The sequence below is a fragment of the Sinocyclocheilus grahami genome, unplaced genomic scaffold, assembly GCF_001515645.1.
Source record: "Sinocyclocheilus grahami isolate Dianchi unplaced genomic scaffold, SAMN03320097.WGS_v1.1 scaffold37.1, whole genome shotgun sequence".
In the NCBI taxonomy this organism is placed as follows: Eukaryota; Metazoa; Chordata; class Actinopteri; order Cypriniformes; family Cyprinidae; genus Sinocyclocheilus; species Sinocyclocheilus grahami.
In genome coordinates, this window is record NW_015505216.1 from 716,172 (window position 1) to 734,796 (window position 18,625).

An 18,625-nucleotide genomic window follows, 5' to 3' on the forward strand; every position below is an offset into this window, starting at 1 on the left:
TAACATGATCGTAAACGCTTTTAGTAGTAGTTAGTAGTAGTAAATATAAGTTTTGATATGGTAGCCAGTTTCATAAATCAGAGCGTGCATTTCAAAGTCGGAAGAGAAATGAACGCGCGCTCTGCTGTTTTCCCTGCAGAAAGAAAATGCGTAGTTTATATTAACATGATCGTAAACGCTTTTAGTAGTAGTAGTAGTAGTAAATATAAGTTTTGATATGGTAGCCAGTTTCATAAATCAGAGCGTGCATTTCAAAGTCGGAAGAGAAATGAACGCGCGCTCTGCTGTTTTCCAGGAATATTATGCGCGTCTGATGGATGGAACTTCCCTTATGAAGAGATTCCGGGCCCGAGTGGATTTCATGTGTGTGTAAAATAAGACTCACGGCGGATGAAAGAAGCTAATCATAACCATGAAGCTCTGTTCGTCGCACATCTGCGTGTAAGACATCTCAGGAACATCCGTAAATTGCTGGGAGCTGGCGATGGCAGGAACGCTTCCAGGACGTCTCTGAAACCTTCCCATGTTGGTGAAACTGCTCGAGATATCTCACGCATGCGGTTGAGTTTGTGTTGTGGAGAGATTGAAGCGCACAGCAGAAGGGTCTGAGACACCTGTCAGTGACAGCGAGCATGAAGGAGAAGTCGAAGAACGCGGCGCGGACGCGGCGGGAGAAGGAGAACAGCGAGTTCTATGAGCTGGCCAAACTGCTGCCTCTGCCCTCGGCCATCACCTCACAGCTGGACAAAGCCTCCATCATCAGACTCACCACCAGCTACCTGAAGATGAGGATCGTCTTCCCAGAAGGTGCGTCAGTCATTACCCATGCAGCATCTTCTGCGAACACACGGCATCTGTCAATAATTCATTCATTTTGGGAAGCCTGTAGCATCATTATCATTGTTCTTGTCAGCAATAATAATAAACAATATGTTATTAATAATACAATGCAAATATTATTGTTATTAATTCAATTCAAATGTATTTGTATAGCGCTTTTCACAATACGCATGGTTTCAAAGCAGCTTTACAGAAATGTACTGATGTTTTTAGTAGTATTGGCGCTGTATATTAATAATTAATATATTATTATTATTATAAAAACTGATAGGCCTATATTATTTGTTTAAAATTATTATTTTATTTCACTAGTAGGCCTATTTTACTGATAGGCCCTAAAGAACAACTATTTTTCAATAGGAAAATGCACATGATTTACAGAAAAGATAAGAGCGAAATCATTCTCAAACAACATGCATCACCAAAGCGCAGTATTAATAAAAGTAATTAAGACGTTTTAATAGAGTTTTAGAAGGCCCGTCCGTTTTTAAAATGCAAACACGACGCGAAAATATTATGGGCGTTGCGGCCTGGCGCTTTTTCTTTTCTTTTTTTAAGCAACAAATAAATATTCTTTCGTGATTTAAAAAAAACCACAAACATATAAAAGTGAATTTCATTAAAGCAAGGAGACTGAGTGTAGGCTATTCGAGTGTAGTTCCCGACACTCGGACATCATAATGGTTCTGATTATTAGCGTTATTTTCCACCTTCTGCTCTGCGTGACTGAAAAATAATAACTCCAATTATCAGCGTCCCATCAACACCTGACTGTCGCGTTTAAACACACGACATCAGTGCGTACACGAAACTAGTATTACTATTACCGGTATTATTAATTACCGGTATTATTAAAAAGAACAGAACAATAAAAAGGGATCGTGGGTTTGTGGATAGCCCTATATGCCATCACTCAGCACGGGTTTAAGACATTTAAACACGACATTTCATCAGTTACAAAATCCTGGAGGCCAAACTGATCGTTTGTGTGCGACAAGTATACTAATATCAAGAAAAAAGACAACTTTAAAGTGAGTAAAAAAATGTGCCAGTCCCCCTTTTAGTTGCATTTTCACCAATGCACGCGCGACTCTTTTTATTTAATTATTTTGTGTATTCTGTGTTTAGGTTAATATTAGGCTTATTTACTGTTAGATATACATGATGTAGGCTATGTTACATGTTATAATGTAATGACTGATTAACATGATTGAAACCTGCTGTAGCCTAAAAACGTCTTTTCATCAAACGGCTCGGTCTTTGATAACAGATCAAGAGAAAGCGGGGAATATGATTAAAGTAATAAATGTACTGATACATTTATATCCGCGTTAATTAGATGTAATTATTCGGCTCGCAGTGTGTGGATATGCCAGGATTGGAAACAAGCATATGGTCAAATCTAGCCGCAGGATGGACACTAAAGTGTAGCATGTTACCATCCTCGGGACTGCACCGTGTGCTTTACTCATTAGATTGTAAATGCATGTTTTTAAACGTGAATGAAGCTGCTGGCCCGGGTTAAAGGTCAGTGAGGTCACGGTACAGACAGCTCACATGTAGTGCTGGAGGAAATGAGACAGTAAAGATTTATTAGAATATGAAGGAAGGTGAAGCTGGTTTTATGGTGGTTATTTATTGCTGGGCTGTGAAGAGAATAACTCTGACGGACACTGCTGTCAAATAATAGTCCAATATTGCACCAGTTTAATAATACAGCTTTATTGCGATAGGCGTTGTTTTCTGTTTTTATTCGTTTAGTTTATTTTAATAAGTCTGCTATTACGGGTTTTCGGAATTTTTGTTTATTAGCTATTATTGTTATCAGTGATTCCACTTGTTTTGCGGTTATTCGAACATTAAAAATGGCAGAAGCTTGTTTATAACGATCGTTTACTTTAGAGAATAGAATAGGAATATTTGTAATTTCGTGTGAATAAAAGACATTGTGTCGGAATACATTTCGGGCCTGTGAAAATAAGTGTTCTCAGCAGCGCCTAAAGAAACGGGTTTTATTTTATTAATATTATTTTATAAGATTTATTTTATTCAGTTTCTTGTCTTGCGAGCAATTTTTGAAACATTTCCGCAAGAGATGCAATTGTGTATTCGTTTGTGTGAAGTGCTTTACTATTATTACTTAGCCTCTGTAAAGTTCGTTCTGTGATTAGCTCGCGGATATCCAGATCCAATCATTTCCCTGCGAAATATCGGAATTAACTTTTCTTTTCGGATCCATCGGCATTGGCGTGCATTTGGATCCTCAGAAGCGCTTTCCGCCCACTAACAATTATTATTGTTATTGGGAGCAGTTATTACTGTTTCGACAATTTTTTATTATTGTCGTTTTATATTATTATTATTATCATCATCATCGTTTAATAAACCTAAATATTTGTATCATAAGCTGTAATTAGAAAGCACAGTCTGAGTGGTCGAATGAATTATAGCTTTCACGGAATCTTAATCTTAAAATATTTGATTTGTTTAGGCTATACTTTTCTTTAGCCAGTTTAAAAATAAAAATGAAAAAACCCCGCCGTCAAGCATGTTTCCACGGAAGGTTTCTCCGAGCGGTTATCGGCTCTGGAAGAATGCGGTTATATTTCAGTGAGCTGTTTGAGCAGTAATGTGATTGTTTCTGCTGGATAAACGCGGAGTCCATGTTTGTGTAATATTAAAGTGGAATCAGAGCTTTTGATGTTTGTTTTCGTGTGATTTGCATTTCAATAAGGGTTGTGTGTGTCAGACTGTTTGCTTTATCGAGTTTCTCCGGCTGTGCGGGACCACCATAAACACTCCTCATTTACATTCAGCGTGTTTACAGTCAGTTCAGTGTTCAAATATTGACTGACTGATCGTCAGATGACGATAGACTATTGTTTTTGCTGTAGTTATTTTTGTGTGTGTTGTTGTAAGTTTTAATATGCTTTTTCCGTCAAATCGAATTTCATATTCGAGATATTTTATGTAGGCTAGACTATGCGCTTAGACTGGTTTTAGCTTAGCTCTTTTCAGCACCCGGTTGGATTGTCAGATATTTAAGGCTCATCATAATAATTCATTTTTTAATTTTTAAGCTGATAAGCTGAGGTGTTTTGAATGAATACGTTCCGCAGGTCTCGGGGAGTCTTGGGGCCATGTGAGTCGAGCGAGTTCTCTTGACAATGTGGGCCGAGAGTTAGGATCACATCTGCTTCAGGTACACACTTTCAAATTCTGTACTTGCCTATTATTATTATTATTATTATTATATGTAGGCCTAATAATTAAAATATTATAATTCTGGAATCGAATTCTGAAACTATTCTATAGAACTTTTTTAATGATCGTATATATCTACTTAGAATTCGTCTTACAGTTACAATTTTGCATTGCTAGTGGGTCTGTTCCACGATAACCGTTAGGCCGTCTAAAATATAAATATTTGTCATTTGTTGTGTTTCTTGCGAAGATTTTGTTTCACAATTTATTTAAATGATTACATTGTTTTTTTTAAGTGCTTCCTGCATCTATTTATAATATGGAATATGAAAGCTTAATTGTATCTCCTGATTCAGATGTTGAATGTTACCCGAATTACATCTTGTTTTCAATGAAAAAAAATTAAATAAAAATAATAATAATTGATTTCTTAGAGCTAGTGATGCTTTCATAATATAAGAACTAGTTAATGTAAATAAAGGCATTCATTATAATTTTTTTGTATTTCTTTAGACTTTGGATGGCTTCATTTTTGTGGTAGCTCCTGATGGAAAAATCATGTACATTTCTGAAACTGCATCAGTGCATTTAGGGTTGTCACAGGTAAAGTGCACATTTTCATATTTACTGCTGAATTATTTGATTTCTAGCCTATTTATATTCAGCCTAGATCACACTATTTCTGGCAGCTTTGACTGCAATGACAAAAGTCCATTTTAACAGGTAGAGCTGACGGGGAACAGCATTTATGAATACATCCACCCCGCAGACCACGACGAGATGACCGCAGTCCTGACGGCTCACCAGCCGTATCATTCACACTTTGCGGAGCTCACTGGCTACGAGCCGCAAGACTTAATAGAGAAGACACTTTATCACCACGTCCACAGCTGTGACACTTTCCATCTCCGCTGCGCGCACCACTTGTGTGAGTTAGGTTTGTTTTTCCTCATTCCTCTGGCCACGTCTCCTTTACAGCATCTAGCTGCTTTAGTGATGACTGACATCGCTCACCGTCACGAGGGTACAACTGAGCGTGCTAATTGATAATATCACGTTACAGGAGATGAATATGATTTCCCTGTCTCAACATACTGATATGAGCATGAGCTTAGATTACACATGCAATCAATTAGTAACTAAATTAGTGAACCGCATTGAAAATTAGAATTTTTTTTCTACACGTTTAGTCCTTAAAAACACAATTTTCTATGATCAATTATCCATTGTTTTATCTATCACATTCCTGATTGCAGTACAACGCAGCTTATTAAGCGAAAAAATATTTGACATTATTTGCTATAAATAGTTATTAAGGCTGAAAGAAAAACGGCAGTTTATGGTTTAAACATGCAAATGAAAGCAATAATTAGCTTTCCTGAATAAAAAAGATGAAATGAACCACACACAAAACCATCAAAAAAAAATCACAATGTTGCTGATGAAAGTAGACAAATTAATGAATCGTTTTTTTTTTCTTCTGTTTTGCAAAAGAAGCGTATGTGAAGTGAACGTATATCAGAAATGTTCTTTAATTGATTGTGTGTGTTTCTCTCTCTGTAGTGCTGGTAAAAGGACAAGTCACCACCAAATACTACCGATTCCTGGCTAAGCAGGGTGGGTGGGTGTGGGTACAGAGTTATGCTACTATCGTACACAACAGCAGATCGTCCAGACCACACTGCATCGTCAGCGTCAACTACGTCCTCACGTGAGTACACTATATAAAGATGTGTTACTAAAGCTTTTTATGCCTCTTTAAATATGCATCTTCAAAACAGCATGAGATCTTTATACACTGTTGTTTTATTTTCATTAATTAAATTCAGATAATGAACACTGAATTCTATGAAAGGCTATAAAGTCATGTACTTATTTTCATGTTCATAGTTTATTTTATATATATATATTTGCATTTGTAACCCCTAGTTTTACATTTCTGAGTACTTCATTGTTTCCAATACAGACAGCCTGTATAAAGAATATAAACCTTTAAAATAACTGAATTCCATATTAATATATTTTTAAATCTAATTTATTCCTGTGATGCAAAGCTGAATTTTCAGCAGCCATTACTCAAGTCTTCAGTGTCACCGACATCTATTCTAATATGCTGATTTTATGATCGAGAAAGATTTTTTATTTTGATCAATGTTGAAAATGGTTTTGTTTTTTCAGGATTCTTTGATGAATATACAGTTCAACATTATACAAGTCTTTACTGTCACACTTAATCAATTTAATGCATCCTTTCTGAGTATTCATTTATATAAAAAAAAACAATTACTGACTCATGATTTCCTGATTTGAACATCATTTTTAAAAACTAAACATTTTTAAATTACTTAATGTACTTGCACCGTAACATGGGATAATTAAATTAAAACCTGGAAACAACTTCAGCGGTCACACTTTAGTTTGGGAATCAATTCTCACTATTAACTAACTATGACTTCTGCCTCAGTAAACTTCTAGTTTGCTGCTTAATAATAGTTAGTAAGGTAATTGTTAAGTTTAGGATTAAGGGATCTAAAATATTGTCATGCAGAAAAAGGCATTAATATGTGCTTTATAAGTATACTAATAAACAGCCAATATGCTAATAATATGCATGCTAATAAGCAACTAGTTAATTGTGAGAATTGGTTCTTAAAAAAAAATTTGTTACCACTTCAGATATACCCTCAAATTGTTCAATAATGCAATAATGCATACACAAACTTGAATCCATTTGTACATGACTAACATGCATGCAGTGTATTAGGCAAAAGTGTAGTAAGCCATATCATTTCTTAAAGCTTCTGTCTACAGTTGTGTTGAATTGCCCACATTATTCCACTATTACTCCGCTAAAAGGCCCCTCTTAGTGACTTACAACTAGCAATAGGTTCAATACAATATCATTAAGGTTCAAATTTATGGTGTTTGCAAGTCCACCCATGACAGTGACTGAGCGTGTTAAAGCTGCCCTGATGCTCATCAGACAGTTTGGGGTGTCATTCCTGTTCTTGCTTTATATAATATGCCAGCTGCATGCACAGGAACTGCATGGGAGCCAGGGGCCGTGGATGATTTATCTGTCATGCATTCATACTGACAAACTCCGTGCATTACCACAATGAACATTTCCACTGGAACTCTCTGGAAAGAATGAGGTAGGATTGAGCAATGGAGACATCGCTCACACTACGGTTTTGAGCGAGGGACGTATGGAAGAGTGAAAAGCAGCATTTGTGCGCACACTTTCAGAAAGCCCATTAGAACTGATGCCAGCATCTGGAGCATCGACCCCCACCCGCAGCCCCACTCGTTCTCCCTCCTTTGCTATCTGTCTGTTACAGATGTAAATTAATTGCACACCATAAAAACCATTAAAAAAGTGGATTGGTTTTAATATGCCAGTCTGCCAATGACCCCCACCCGCAGCCCCACTCGTTCTCCCTCCTTTGCTATCTGTCTGTTACAGATGTAAATGAATTGCACGCCATAAAAACCATTAAAAAAGTGGATTGGTTTTAATATGCCAGTCTGCCAATAGCCTGCAAGTGTCAGATAGCTCTTCGGCCACAGCTATAAAAGAAAAGTGTTTATGAGGTTTAATTAATAGGTTGTAAAGATGATGAGTGTTTATAGCTCACAGCTTGCTAAGAGTGTCCATGAATGGAGTTCTTCTTTTTTTTGTGATATTCCCTGCCATCATCCATGATTCAGTTTCCTTGAGAAGAATGATTTCCATAAAAGCGTGCGTTGCAGTGTAGACATCACGAGTGCGAGATTTGTTTCCTGTTTAACCTTTCCACATGTGCTCTCATTCAGAAATGCACAGCTAGTCTTTAGTGAGAAAGGGAAGTGAGGTGGATATGTCTGGCGTCTTATCGAGGTGTTATCAGAGTCTACTCACATGGGCTGTGAGGTGTGAAATGAGATGGTGTGTGTGTGAGAATGGCAGCTCAGCTGAATGAGATTGTGTGTATGCGCTAAACCACTCACACCGGCCAACCTGTTGCACTTTAAGGGTCTTGGTTTCTTTCTACAGGCCCTGACCTCGGAAAAACTCTGTGTTTACATAGAGCATACAACAACGGTGTCAACTTCATGAGATCGCATGGATCTGCGAGTGCATTTGTGCGGGTGCATGTGAGAAAGTGTATGTCGGTCTTTTTCCAAGATGTTGCCATCTGCATGCAATCCCATTAGTCTGCGTGCTGTCTGAGCCAGACTGCTAGGCCTCAGGAGGGAAGCTGGCATCGGCGCCTGGCTAGCATACGCTCCAGCCATCGTTTTCTGAAAGTTATACATCACTGGGAACAGAAATCCATACACCACTTTACTGAGAAATCAATTCCCATTTCCTAGTTATGCCTTATGTGGTGATCCCTGTGTGGGTTTGATTTAGCCAGACATAGCTCTTAATCTCACTGTGTATTTGAACAGAGCCTCCAGCCCTCTGCCGTATGTTTGTAGGAGCCTTGTTCCAATCCTGCAGGAGAAACAATGCAATTCATTTTCTGTCCTTGAGTCTTCCTCACACACTACTTCACAAATGAGCATGGAGCCTGAAGTATCAAAAAAAATGCCTGACCATACATTTCTCTGAGTCGTAAACTGAAAAGGAAAAATGCACCAGTAAACAGTAATACCGAGACAAGCAGTCGCAAACCATGAAGTTGCACACACTGTTGGGTTCGAGGCTAAATGTTGCTGTCATTCCCCAACAGGGACACGGAGTACAAAGGACTACAGTTGTCCTTAGATCAGGTGACGTCCGCTAAACCCTCGTTCACCTACAACAGCCCCTCTAACCCCATCAGTGAGAACAGAAGAGTTGGCAAAAGCAGAGTCTCCCGTACCAAGACCAAAACAAGACTCTCTCCCTATTCACAGGTCAGTATCACAGTAATGCCTTCCATTTGGATGGTAATGGTATTTTGGGAGCTCTAGTAAGGTCTTCTGTTGCTGGGAAGACTTCAAATGTGATTTACACAACTAGGACATGCCTAGTCGTTCCTTAAGTAACATTTCCATAAATTAATCATTACCTTCTAATTTTAGGTGTTGGGTTAGGGATAGGGTTAAGGGCTGGAACAACATGCAATCATTGCGCTATCATTTTAAGGGTAGATTTGAGGGAAGGTTGAAGGATATATGTAGGACTCGGATTGGATGATAGGATTGTTGGATGTTGATCCAGCGGCATGTTCTATGTGTGTAAATCACACTGTGCACAATATCAGCTTTGCCCTCAGTGATAAAGGGCAATTGTGTTACTGGAGGCACCGCAACACTACACATTTTCAGACTCTTCCTAATCAAATACACCAGAATCAGCACATTAGCAGAAACTCCAAGTCATGAAATGGGTGGATCAGATAAGAGAGACATCCAACGTGTGTACTGTTGGCGTGCCTCCAGGAGCATGGTTAGGAAACACTGTATTAATGCATATTTGTTTCTTTTGTGCAGTATCCGAGTTTCCCCACAGATCGCTCAGAGTCAGATCAGGATAGCCCGTGGGGAGGAAGCCCACTCACTGACTCTGCATCTCCTCAGCTTCTGGAGCAGTGTGAAGGCATAGACTCCTCATGCGTGTACCGGCAATTCACGGAACCACGCCCGCTGTGCTACAGCCTACCGCTGACAGATGACCATCATACCTCCAGTGACCTCTACGGCCACACTCACTCCGAGTCCTGTGAGAGTGGTCGCTGTAAGGCTGGCCGATACTTCCTTGGCACCCCTCAGCCTGGACGAGAGGCATGGTGGGGTGCAGCCCGCTCTGTTCTCCCATTGCCCAAGTCTTCGTCCGAGAACGGGGACAGTTTTGAAGGTGTGATGCCCCACATCACCTCTATCCATAGCCTGCAAGGTGTGTTTCTTTCAGTGTTTCTATTGTTAGAAACCAAATGTTTTTCATTTTGGTTTGTTCTGAGCAGAAACTATAGGTTTTGGCTATCCACGGCCTCCTCAAACCAGGTTAGAGCAAAGTAAAAGTTTACAGGCAGGAGCATTCTGAAAAACGTACGAAAACAAGGACCTAGAAGAACTAAATTTCTCATTTGGTAATAAATAATAGCTCTTGCAAAGGAGAAAGACTTAAAATAAAAAACTCCTTTCAGAAACCCATTAAATAATGATTCTCCACTCATCTGTCTGTCTACAGCCTTGCTCCTGGAGATCTACTTTCCAGTAGACTTCAGTTCCAATCCTGCATTAACACACCTGCCTGAATTTTTCAAGTAACATCTTGATTAGCTGGTTCAGGTGTGTTTGATTGGGGTTGGAGCGGAAACCTGCAGGACTATAGCTCTCCAGAAACAGGGCTGGAGATCCCTGCTGCAGACAGTATTTTACAAATGTGCTGTTCTGGTATATTAAGCCCTTGACTTTATCCAATTAATTTTTTTATTTTCACATTTGCATTTGGGTTACTGAATTGTTGGATCGCAATACTTTAAGCGACACAATAAGCTGCACGTGAATTTAATTTGTGGGATTTTGTTTTTCATTTCTTTCGTTTTTGATGCAACAATTCTACATTCACGGCCTCAAATTCCATCCAGGTTTTTTTTGTCATTTACCCTCTATACTTGAGACACAGCAGTAGCCTGATTTTAACCAGTCCATCTGTGGCATTGGGGAAAAATAAAATTTATTATTACAAGAAAAACTGAAGTAGCATGCTGAGTACCAGAGAGTAACAACTAAGTCTAATGCAAAATGCAGCATTCATTTATTATTGTTTCAGTAATTGTTTAAGGTTATTGTAGGATTCAATCTTAGCTCATTTGTGTACTGGAATACTTTTTGTAGTTGCATATGCTGTCCATCTGTGTTTGGACCCAATTTAGTCTTTTAAGTCAAAGGCTTAAAGATTCAATTTGAAACTTTTATTTTCTTAAACAAGAAATTGGTTGAGCACATTATTGTGTTGTGTGACTTGAACAAATGATTTAAAATATATAAGCATTTTTGTCCTTCGGCAACATGTCAGCTTTTAAAATGAAAAAACAATTATGCAATTATGAAACATCTGATTTTCTTCAAACAAATGGAACAATAATAGGAATGAACTAAATGAGGACTCTTGCGCTGGTTCGATTAGAAAGTGTGGATATGTGTTTTTGGCCTGAAGAGTGATTGACTGCTGTGGTGCTGGAGGGCTTTGAGTCGAGCTGCTGCTTGGTGTATTGAGGTTCCACACCGGAGGAGTCCAAAGTCTGATATGGACATTAAAGGGGGACTTTTCTGACAAGACTCTACCCTGTACCTCACTACTTCTTCATGTATTTATAAAAAAATAAATAAAAACTGGCTCTGTGTGGAAAGCTGTTTTTCTCTGAATGAAAAATGTATGATGTATATACGCAAAATTCACCCCCGCCTCCCACCCACACCAAATAAAATGATGCAAAAAGGCATTGCAAAATGTATTTATTATGTGAATGAAAAATGTATTTTGTTTTAAAATATCACAGTGTGTGTGTGTGTTTATTTATAATTTTCAGTTCTGCATAATTTTTTTTATTTTCACATTTGCATTTGGGTTACTGAATTGTTGGATCGCAATACTTAAGCGACACAATAAGCTACGCGTGAATTTAATTTGTGGGAATTTTTTTTCATGTTCAATAGTTTTTTTTTTTTTTTCATTTCTTTCGTTTTTGATGCAACGATTCTACATTCACGGCCTCAAATTCCATCCAGGTTTTTTTGTCATTTACCCTCTATACTTGAGACACAGCAGTAGCCTGATTTTAACCAGTCAATCTGTGGCATTGGGGAAAAATAAAATTTATTATTACAAGAAAAACTGAAGTAGCATGCTGAGTACCAGAGAGTAACAACTAAGTCTAATGCAAAATACAGCATTAATTTATTATTGTTTCAGTAATTGTTTAAGGTTATTGTAGGATTCAATCTTAGCTCATTTGTGTACTGGAATACTTTTTGTAGTTGCATATGCTGTCCATCTGTGTTTGGACCCAATTTAGTCTTTTAAGTCAAAGGCTTAAAGATTCAATTTGAAACTTTTATTTTCTTAAACAAGAAATTGGTTGAGCACATTATTGTGTTGTGTGACTTGAACAAATGATTTAAAATATATAAGCATTTTTGTCCTTCGGCAACATGTCAGCTTTTAAAATGAAAAAACAATTATGCAATTATGAAACATCTGATTTTCTTCAAACAAATGGAACAATAATAGGAATGAACTAAATGAGGACTCTTGCGCTGGTTCGATTAGAAAGTGTGGATATGTGTTTTTGGCCTGAAGAGTGATTGACTGCTGTGGTGCTGGAGGGCTTTGAGTCGAGCTGCTGCTTGGTGTATTGAGGTTCCACACCGGAGGAGTCCAAAGTCTGATATGGACATTAAAGGGGGACTTTTCTGACAAGACTCTACCCTGTACCTCACTACTTCTTCATGTATTTATAAAAAAATAAATAAAAACTGGCTCTGTTTGGAAAGCTGTTTTTCTCTGAATGAAAAATGTATGATGTATATACGCAAAATTCACCCCCCGCCTCCCACCCACACCAAATAAAATGATGCAAAAAGGCATTGCAAAATGTATTTATTATGTGAATGAAAAATGTATTTTGTTTTAAAATATCACAGTGTGTGTGTGTGTTTATTTATAATTTTCAGTTCTGCATCCAAAGTAAATGGCATTGTTTCCTTCATGCGCCACTGTTTCTAAACATATAATGACAAATATGTTCATTTGTTTTCATATTGCTGCAAAACCGTTTAGAATACTATATTTCGAAATTGGTTCTGCATTTGCTTTTAATCTTGACATTGCTCATCCAGCGAGACCTTGGAGAGCTCAGGTGAAAAAGATCTTGAAATAACAAATATATCCACACTAATTTGATCATTATTCATGTTTAATATGATATCTCATACTCACTTGAGAAATTAATAAATGATTGCAAAGATGGTCATTCATTGAACGGCTACATGGTTTTTATTTTTAAATGTTTATGCGTTTTATTTTTGAAACATTTTTGTCAGTTCATTTTTGTGTCAAATTACAGCATCTTTCAAGGCAATAGATTTAAACTAAAAATGAATTGGAAAAATGAATAAAATACAAAAAAAACAAAACAGACTGTAATCTATTCACTAACATTTTACAGCATAAATTCCAATGAATACTTAAGTACCTACAGTGCAATAACATCACACATGAACAATATACTGCTGGAATTAATCTGCTTAAGATAAATAAAGAGCGGTGAAATCTGCCGTGTTGAATCAAGCAATACATGATTACATCTTGAGCCAGCAAAAAGAAAAAAGGGCCATATTTCCTGTAGACACACACACATATATATATAGATAGATATGTTTTTACATCATTAGCACGCAGTAATTTAGTAATAAATGCTTTTAATGAAGATCATTTCGATAATAAAATACAGGCCTTATTCTATATTGATACATTTATTTTTTAGCAAACAATTACAAATAATTTGCACAAATTTATTTAATCTCTGTTCTGTGTTTAGTCAAATAAAAAAAGAGCATGAGTCAACATATAAGGATTCTTGAGTTCAGAGGAACTAAATGGGTGTTTGGTTCACCTTGCTTCAAAAATACTGAAGATATATATATGTATACATGCATTTGCCCACCGATGGGTGTTTTCTTTTTGCTTTAGGGATTTTTTTACATTTATTTATTTTATTATATATATATTTTTTCTGGCTGCAAATCATGAAATGAGACTAAAGCACACCTTGTAGAGGACAAACATTCAGAAAGGGCTCTTAGAGAGCATTTGTCCGCTCTGTGTCTCATGTGTGCTGTGAAGGAAGCTCAGGTAAACTCTTGGCCGTCCTGACAGGTGTGTTGCTGGGCGACAGTGACTAACACAGACAGCATTAGCACACATCAGTGAGCGGAGCTCCATCCCAGCTGCTGCAGGCCTGACTCCACATATCCAGCAGTCTAACTGCATGTGTTTGCAGTGCCTCTTGCATATTATGAGACATTAAATACATTGGAAAAGTTGACATCCTTGTGTGACTTACAATATTCTAACTTCATTTTATAAACACTTTAACTCTTGGTGTATATGTACACACAAAAAAACAATGATGTAGAAACAATCTTCACTCGGAAATTTGACAATTGCAAAGACACTGCAAGTTACACATTAAATTAAATATGCCATTTTGAAGTAGAAAAACGGAAATAATATTTTCTTGTAAAATGTACTCCAATACAAAAAGATTATTTTATTTTATTGTAGTATATTTGAAAAGAAAATACTATGTCAGTCTTTCTACTTAAAAAATTTGAAAAACTTTTAAGCAATTGTTTATAATTATATATATGACTTTTTATACACTATATATATATATATATATACAGACTTCGCTAGCATCTTGTGAGTTTCACAAGTCTGTATGTATATATATATATATATATTTACATACAGACTTTTGAAGTCTGAGACTTGTGCTATTATGTTGTCCAGACTCAGTGAAGTGACGTGAGACCAAGTATGGTTACTCATACTCGGAATTAGTGCTCTGCATTTATCCCATCCTAAGTGCACACACACAGCAGTGAACACACACACACCGTGAACACACACCCGGAGCAGTGGGCAGCCATTTATGCTGCGGCGCCCGGGGAGCAGTTGGGGGTTCGGTGCCTTGCTCAAGGGCACCTCAGTCGTGGTATTGAAGGTGGGAGAGAACGCTGTACATTCACTCCCCCCATCTACAATCCCTGCTGGTACGAGACTCGAACCTGCAACCTTTGGGTTACGAGTCCAACTCTCTAACCATTAGGCCATGACTTCCCACCATCATACCAGTACCATCATACCAGTACCATCATAATTATGAGTTTGTAAGTAAAGATCTTCTCACGTAAAAATCAGCACACACATGAAATATATATTTTGGATTAGAATCTGCATTAGAAAATATTTCAATGCATGAAAATATACCAAAGCACATCAAAGTGGAAAAACAAATCCAGTTGACCTCAAAGACACTGCTTGGTGCTTGGTGAGTGAAGTGTGGCCCTTTGACTGCATTCGAGATGTTTCCTCACACATCCTGTGTAAAATACTTCAGACGGAGATATCTGTGTCTTGGTCTGAGCGAGAAACGGCTCTGGCAAATGTAACCTTTACGTCTGATTATTGAGTGGCAGAAGCGTGAGATCAGAGGGAGGAAGATTATTTCTACTTAACGGGGTTTCAGTCTTGTTTCCTAGTCATACATTTGATTATCCCTCTCTAACAGCTGGCTGCAGTGTTTGTACTCGGTTAGGTTTTATAATTGTGTGAAAAAGAAATGGAGCCAGTAAATGAGGACATGAGTGTAAGCTTGCTGGTTCTCACAGCACGTTTAGAGAGAGCCAATACATGAAAACACTCCGACAGTAATAAGACAAACTGTTTCTTTCACCTATCCTTTACTTTAAGGCTAGTTAACATGAATAACTCCAAAGCAATTAGAGCTGTACTTTCCAAAATAAATAAATAAGTGAATACAGGGATGTGTAATGCATGTGTAACGCAAGCCCAATACAGATCTACAGAAATATACGCAAGTCTGATGTTTCCCCACAGTTGGAAAAGCAAGCAAACAGAGGTGCACATTTCCCTGCTGTCACCCTCAAAGAAAGACAAGAAGGCGCAAATGCAGATTGGCTAATCCTGTAGCGTTTACAGCCGGGCTTAGGAGCAATGTACCCCACCGAAACCAGAGAGCCTTGGTGTAGCTCAGCCCAGACAGGTGAAACCCTGCTGGTGCCTTTAAATGTGTGTGGGGCACAAATGCTGAAAACACCATGTGTTACATTCTCCACACCAGCCGCACAAACATACACGAACAACATATTAAAATGTGAATATTGAGCGCTGACTAATACAGATGGGCATGAAAAAAGTGCAGTCTGTCCATCATATAAATCCTGTAAAAAAAAAAAAATTATATATACTATAAAAAATATTACATACTGTATATATCAATTTATTTATTGGACCTATACTTTATACTAGGTGTTTTTAACAGCTAGGTACTTACTTTCAAAAACGATAAAACTGTGTGGTACTTGAAAGCTTACTACACGATCTCACAGGAAAACGTAGCTATTTTACAAGGTGGCAATTTCGTATGAGTTTGCTTGCTGTGAATTGTGTAAAAACATATGGTTTTAGAAACAAAATAAGCATAAATATCCACCCCACCCTTAAACATAACCGTCAGAGGGGTGTATAAAGATACAAGCTTGTACAAATTAGCCACCAATTCACTAAACTGTAAACTATTTACAAAATGCCATGAGATTGTGTTGAAATGTTGATGTTTATTGTGTGCATACATTGTAACTACGTTGTAACGGAACACGGATGGCCCAAATATACTTTGGCCTTAATTCCTATGAATTAAGTTAGGTTTCGGGGGAGGACCGTCATACTTAAAATTTTTCGGAAAATCGTACATTTTCTTACGAATCACATGGTTGGAATTCATATGAAATGCTAATTTATTTTCATTATTTTGGCCCTTTTTAATAGCCGAAAGACAGGAAATGATGGGGAAGAGGATGAGGAAATGAGAAATGTTTCACTTCCGTCACTCAAAGTGTTGGAGCAGTAACACTTCATTTTAAGGACGAATTCTCGCTATTAACTAGCTGCTTATTAGCATGCATATTACTAACATATTGGCTGTTTATTAGTACTTCTAAAACATTCATTAATGCCTTATTCTGCATATCTTAGATTCCTTAATCCTACCCCATACCCAAACTTAACAACTAACTTACTAACTATTAATAAGCAGCAAATTAGGAGTTTATTGAGGGAAAACTCTTAATTAATAGTGAATATGTGATCCCTATTCTAAAGTGTTACCATGCTTGGTAAGGCAAATACTATAGCTAAACATAACTAAAATGACTAACGCATTCCTCCATTAATGCTTCATGGTAAATGTGTGAATGATTCTGTTCTGCATGTGTGAGATTTGAATAAAGACCAATCATGGCTCACTTGGCTCACACGTCTGTAATGCGTTTGTGTGTGTGAGTGACTTTGATTCGTTTTTGTCTTTTATGTTCTCATTGAGCCCTCTGTTCCCAATTTCACGCACAATTTCTAAACAGCTTTTGCCCGTGGGTTGTTTTCACAACCTTTCCTCTCTAATGCTAGTGAATCCTGAAACACCTCCGCTGTGTTTTCTCAAGGCAGACTGCTCTCATCTCCCTCTCATACCGCATCAAAGCATGGCTTAAGTCTGATTGCGCGGGAAAACCCCTCTTATCCGCTGCAATGCTTTCATTGGTCTTCATGGGTGGGACTGGCGTTATGTTGTGCTCAGGACAAGAGAAATGCAACACAGCTATTTGAGCCTCCTTGTACTTGTGTGATCCAAACATGGCTTTTTTCCCTATAAAACAGTGTGGATAGCTATGCCTGCATATAAAGAGTCAAACATTAATAACAAATCAAGTGAAATGTCAGTTGTTAGCAATGCTTGGACAGCATTGGAGCGTTACTTGTTTGTCTCAATGTTTCATCTTCAGAAGCGACTGCTTGTGACATTGATGCTTTGCCATTTTACCTTGGTGGGCTGTCTGTTTGCAAGATCTCGGGTGAGATCTAAATAGAGTTCTGCATGGTAATGAATTAAATATTAATTAATATGATACTACGTGTAGCATGATGTGGTGTTGATGTGTTATGCCCAGACTGTTATACCCTGCCTGGCATGCGATAGATAAATACATTTAAAAAAAAGACCAAAGCGTTCTGAAAACTTTTGCCATCAGGTCAATGCTAATTATGCACTACAGCAGGGGTCTCCAAACTCGGTCCTGGGGGGCCAATGTACTACAAAGTTCAGCTCCAACTCTAATTAAACACACCTGAAGCAGCTAATAAAGGTCTTACTAGGCATGCTAGAAACTTCCAAGCAGGTGTGTTGAGGCAAGTTGAAGCTAAACTCTGCAGGAAACCGGCCCTCCAGGACCGAGTTTGGACACCCCGGCACCACAGGATAAGAAAAAAGACCTAAATAATGAAAATATAATACATGTACATGGTTTCAAAAAAATTTAATTTGTCAAAAATACATTTCTTTTTATTAAAATTTTTTAAAGGGGTCATATGACATTGCTCAAAAAGAACATTATTTTGTGTATTTGGTGTAATGAAATGTGTTTATGCGGTTTAAGGTTAAAAAAACACATTATTTTCCACATACTGTACATTATTGTTTCTCATCTATGCCCCGCCTTTCTGAAACGCATCGATTTTTACAAAGCTCATCATTTTGAAAAGCGAGGTGTACGCTGATTGGCCAGCTATTCAGTGCATTGTGATTGGCCGAATACCTCAAGCGTGTGATGGAAATGTTACGCCCTTTATACTGTGATGCCGTGTCCTGGCGCGATGAGACAAAACCAATAAAACCCATTATAAACGAGGCATTTGTTGCATCCAGTGGGGACATAATTACTGATTATAATGACTTATACTGTCTTTTTACGCGTTGCGTTGTGTATCGCGCCGCGTAAACATAAAACCATGTCTACATTTGTGATC

At 37.7% G+C, this 18,625-nt stretch overlaps 1 protein-coding gene across 1 annotated transcript; it reads left to right on the forward strand.

Moving 5' to 3' along the window:
• Positions 1–475: 475 nt before the first annotated feature.
• On the forward strand, positions 476–17,798 carry LOC107581748 (single-minded homolog 1-A-like). The gene is made up of 9 exons (XM_016267400.1): positions 476–807; positions 3,960–4,042; positions 4,558–4,647; positions 4,768–4,972; positions 5,608–5,755; positions 8,763–8,928; positions 9,508–9,910; positions 17,605–17,673; positions 17,770–17,798. Exons 1-9 carry the CDS (start codon positions 633–635, stop codon positions 17,796–17,798), a joined length of 1,368 nt encoding a protein of 455 aa, XP_016122886.1. The 5' UTR covers positions 476–632.
• The last annotated feature ends 827 nt before the right edge of the window (positions 17,799–18,625 follow it).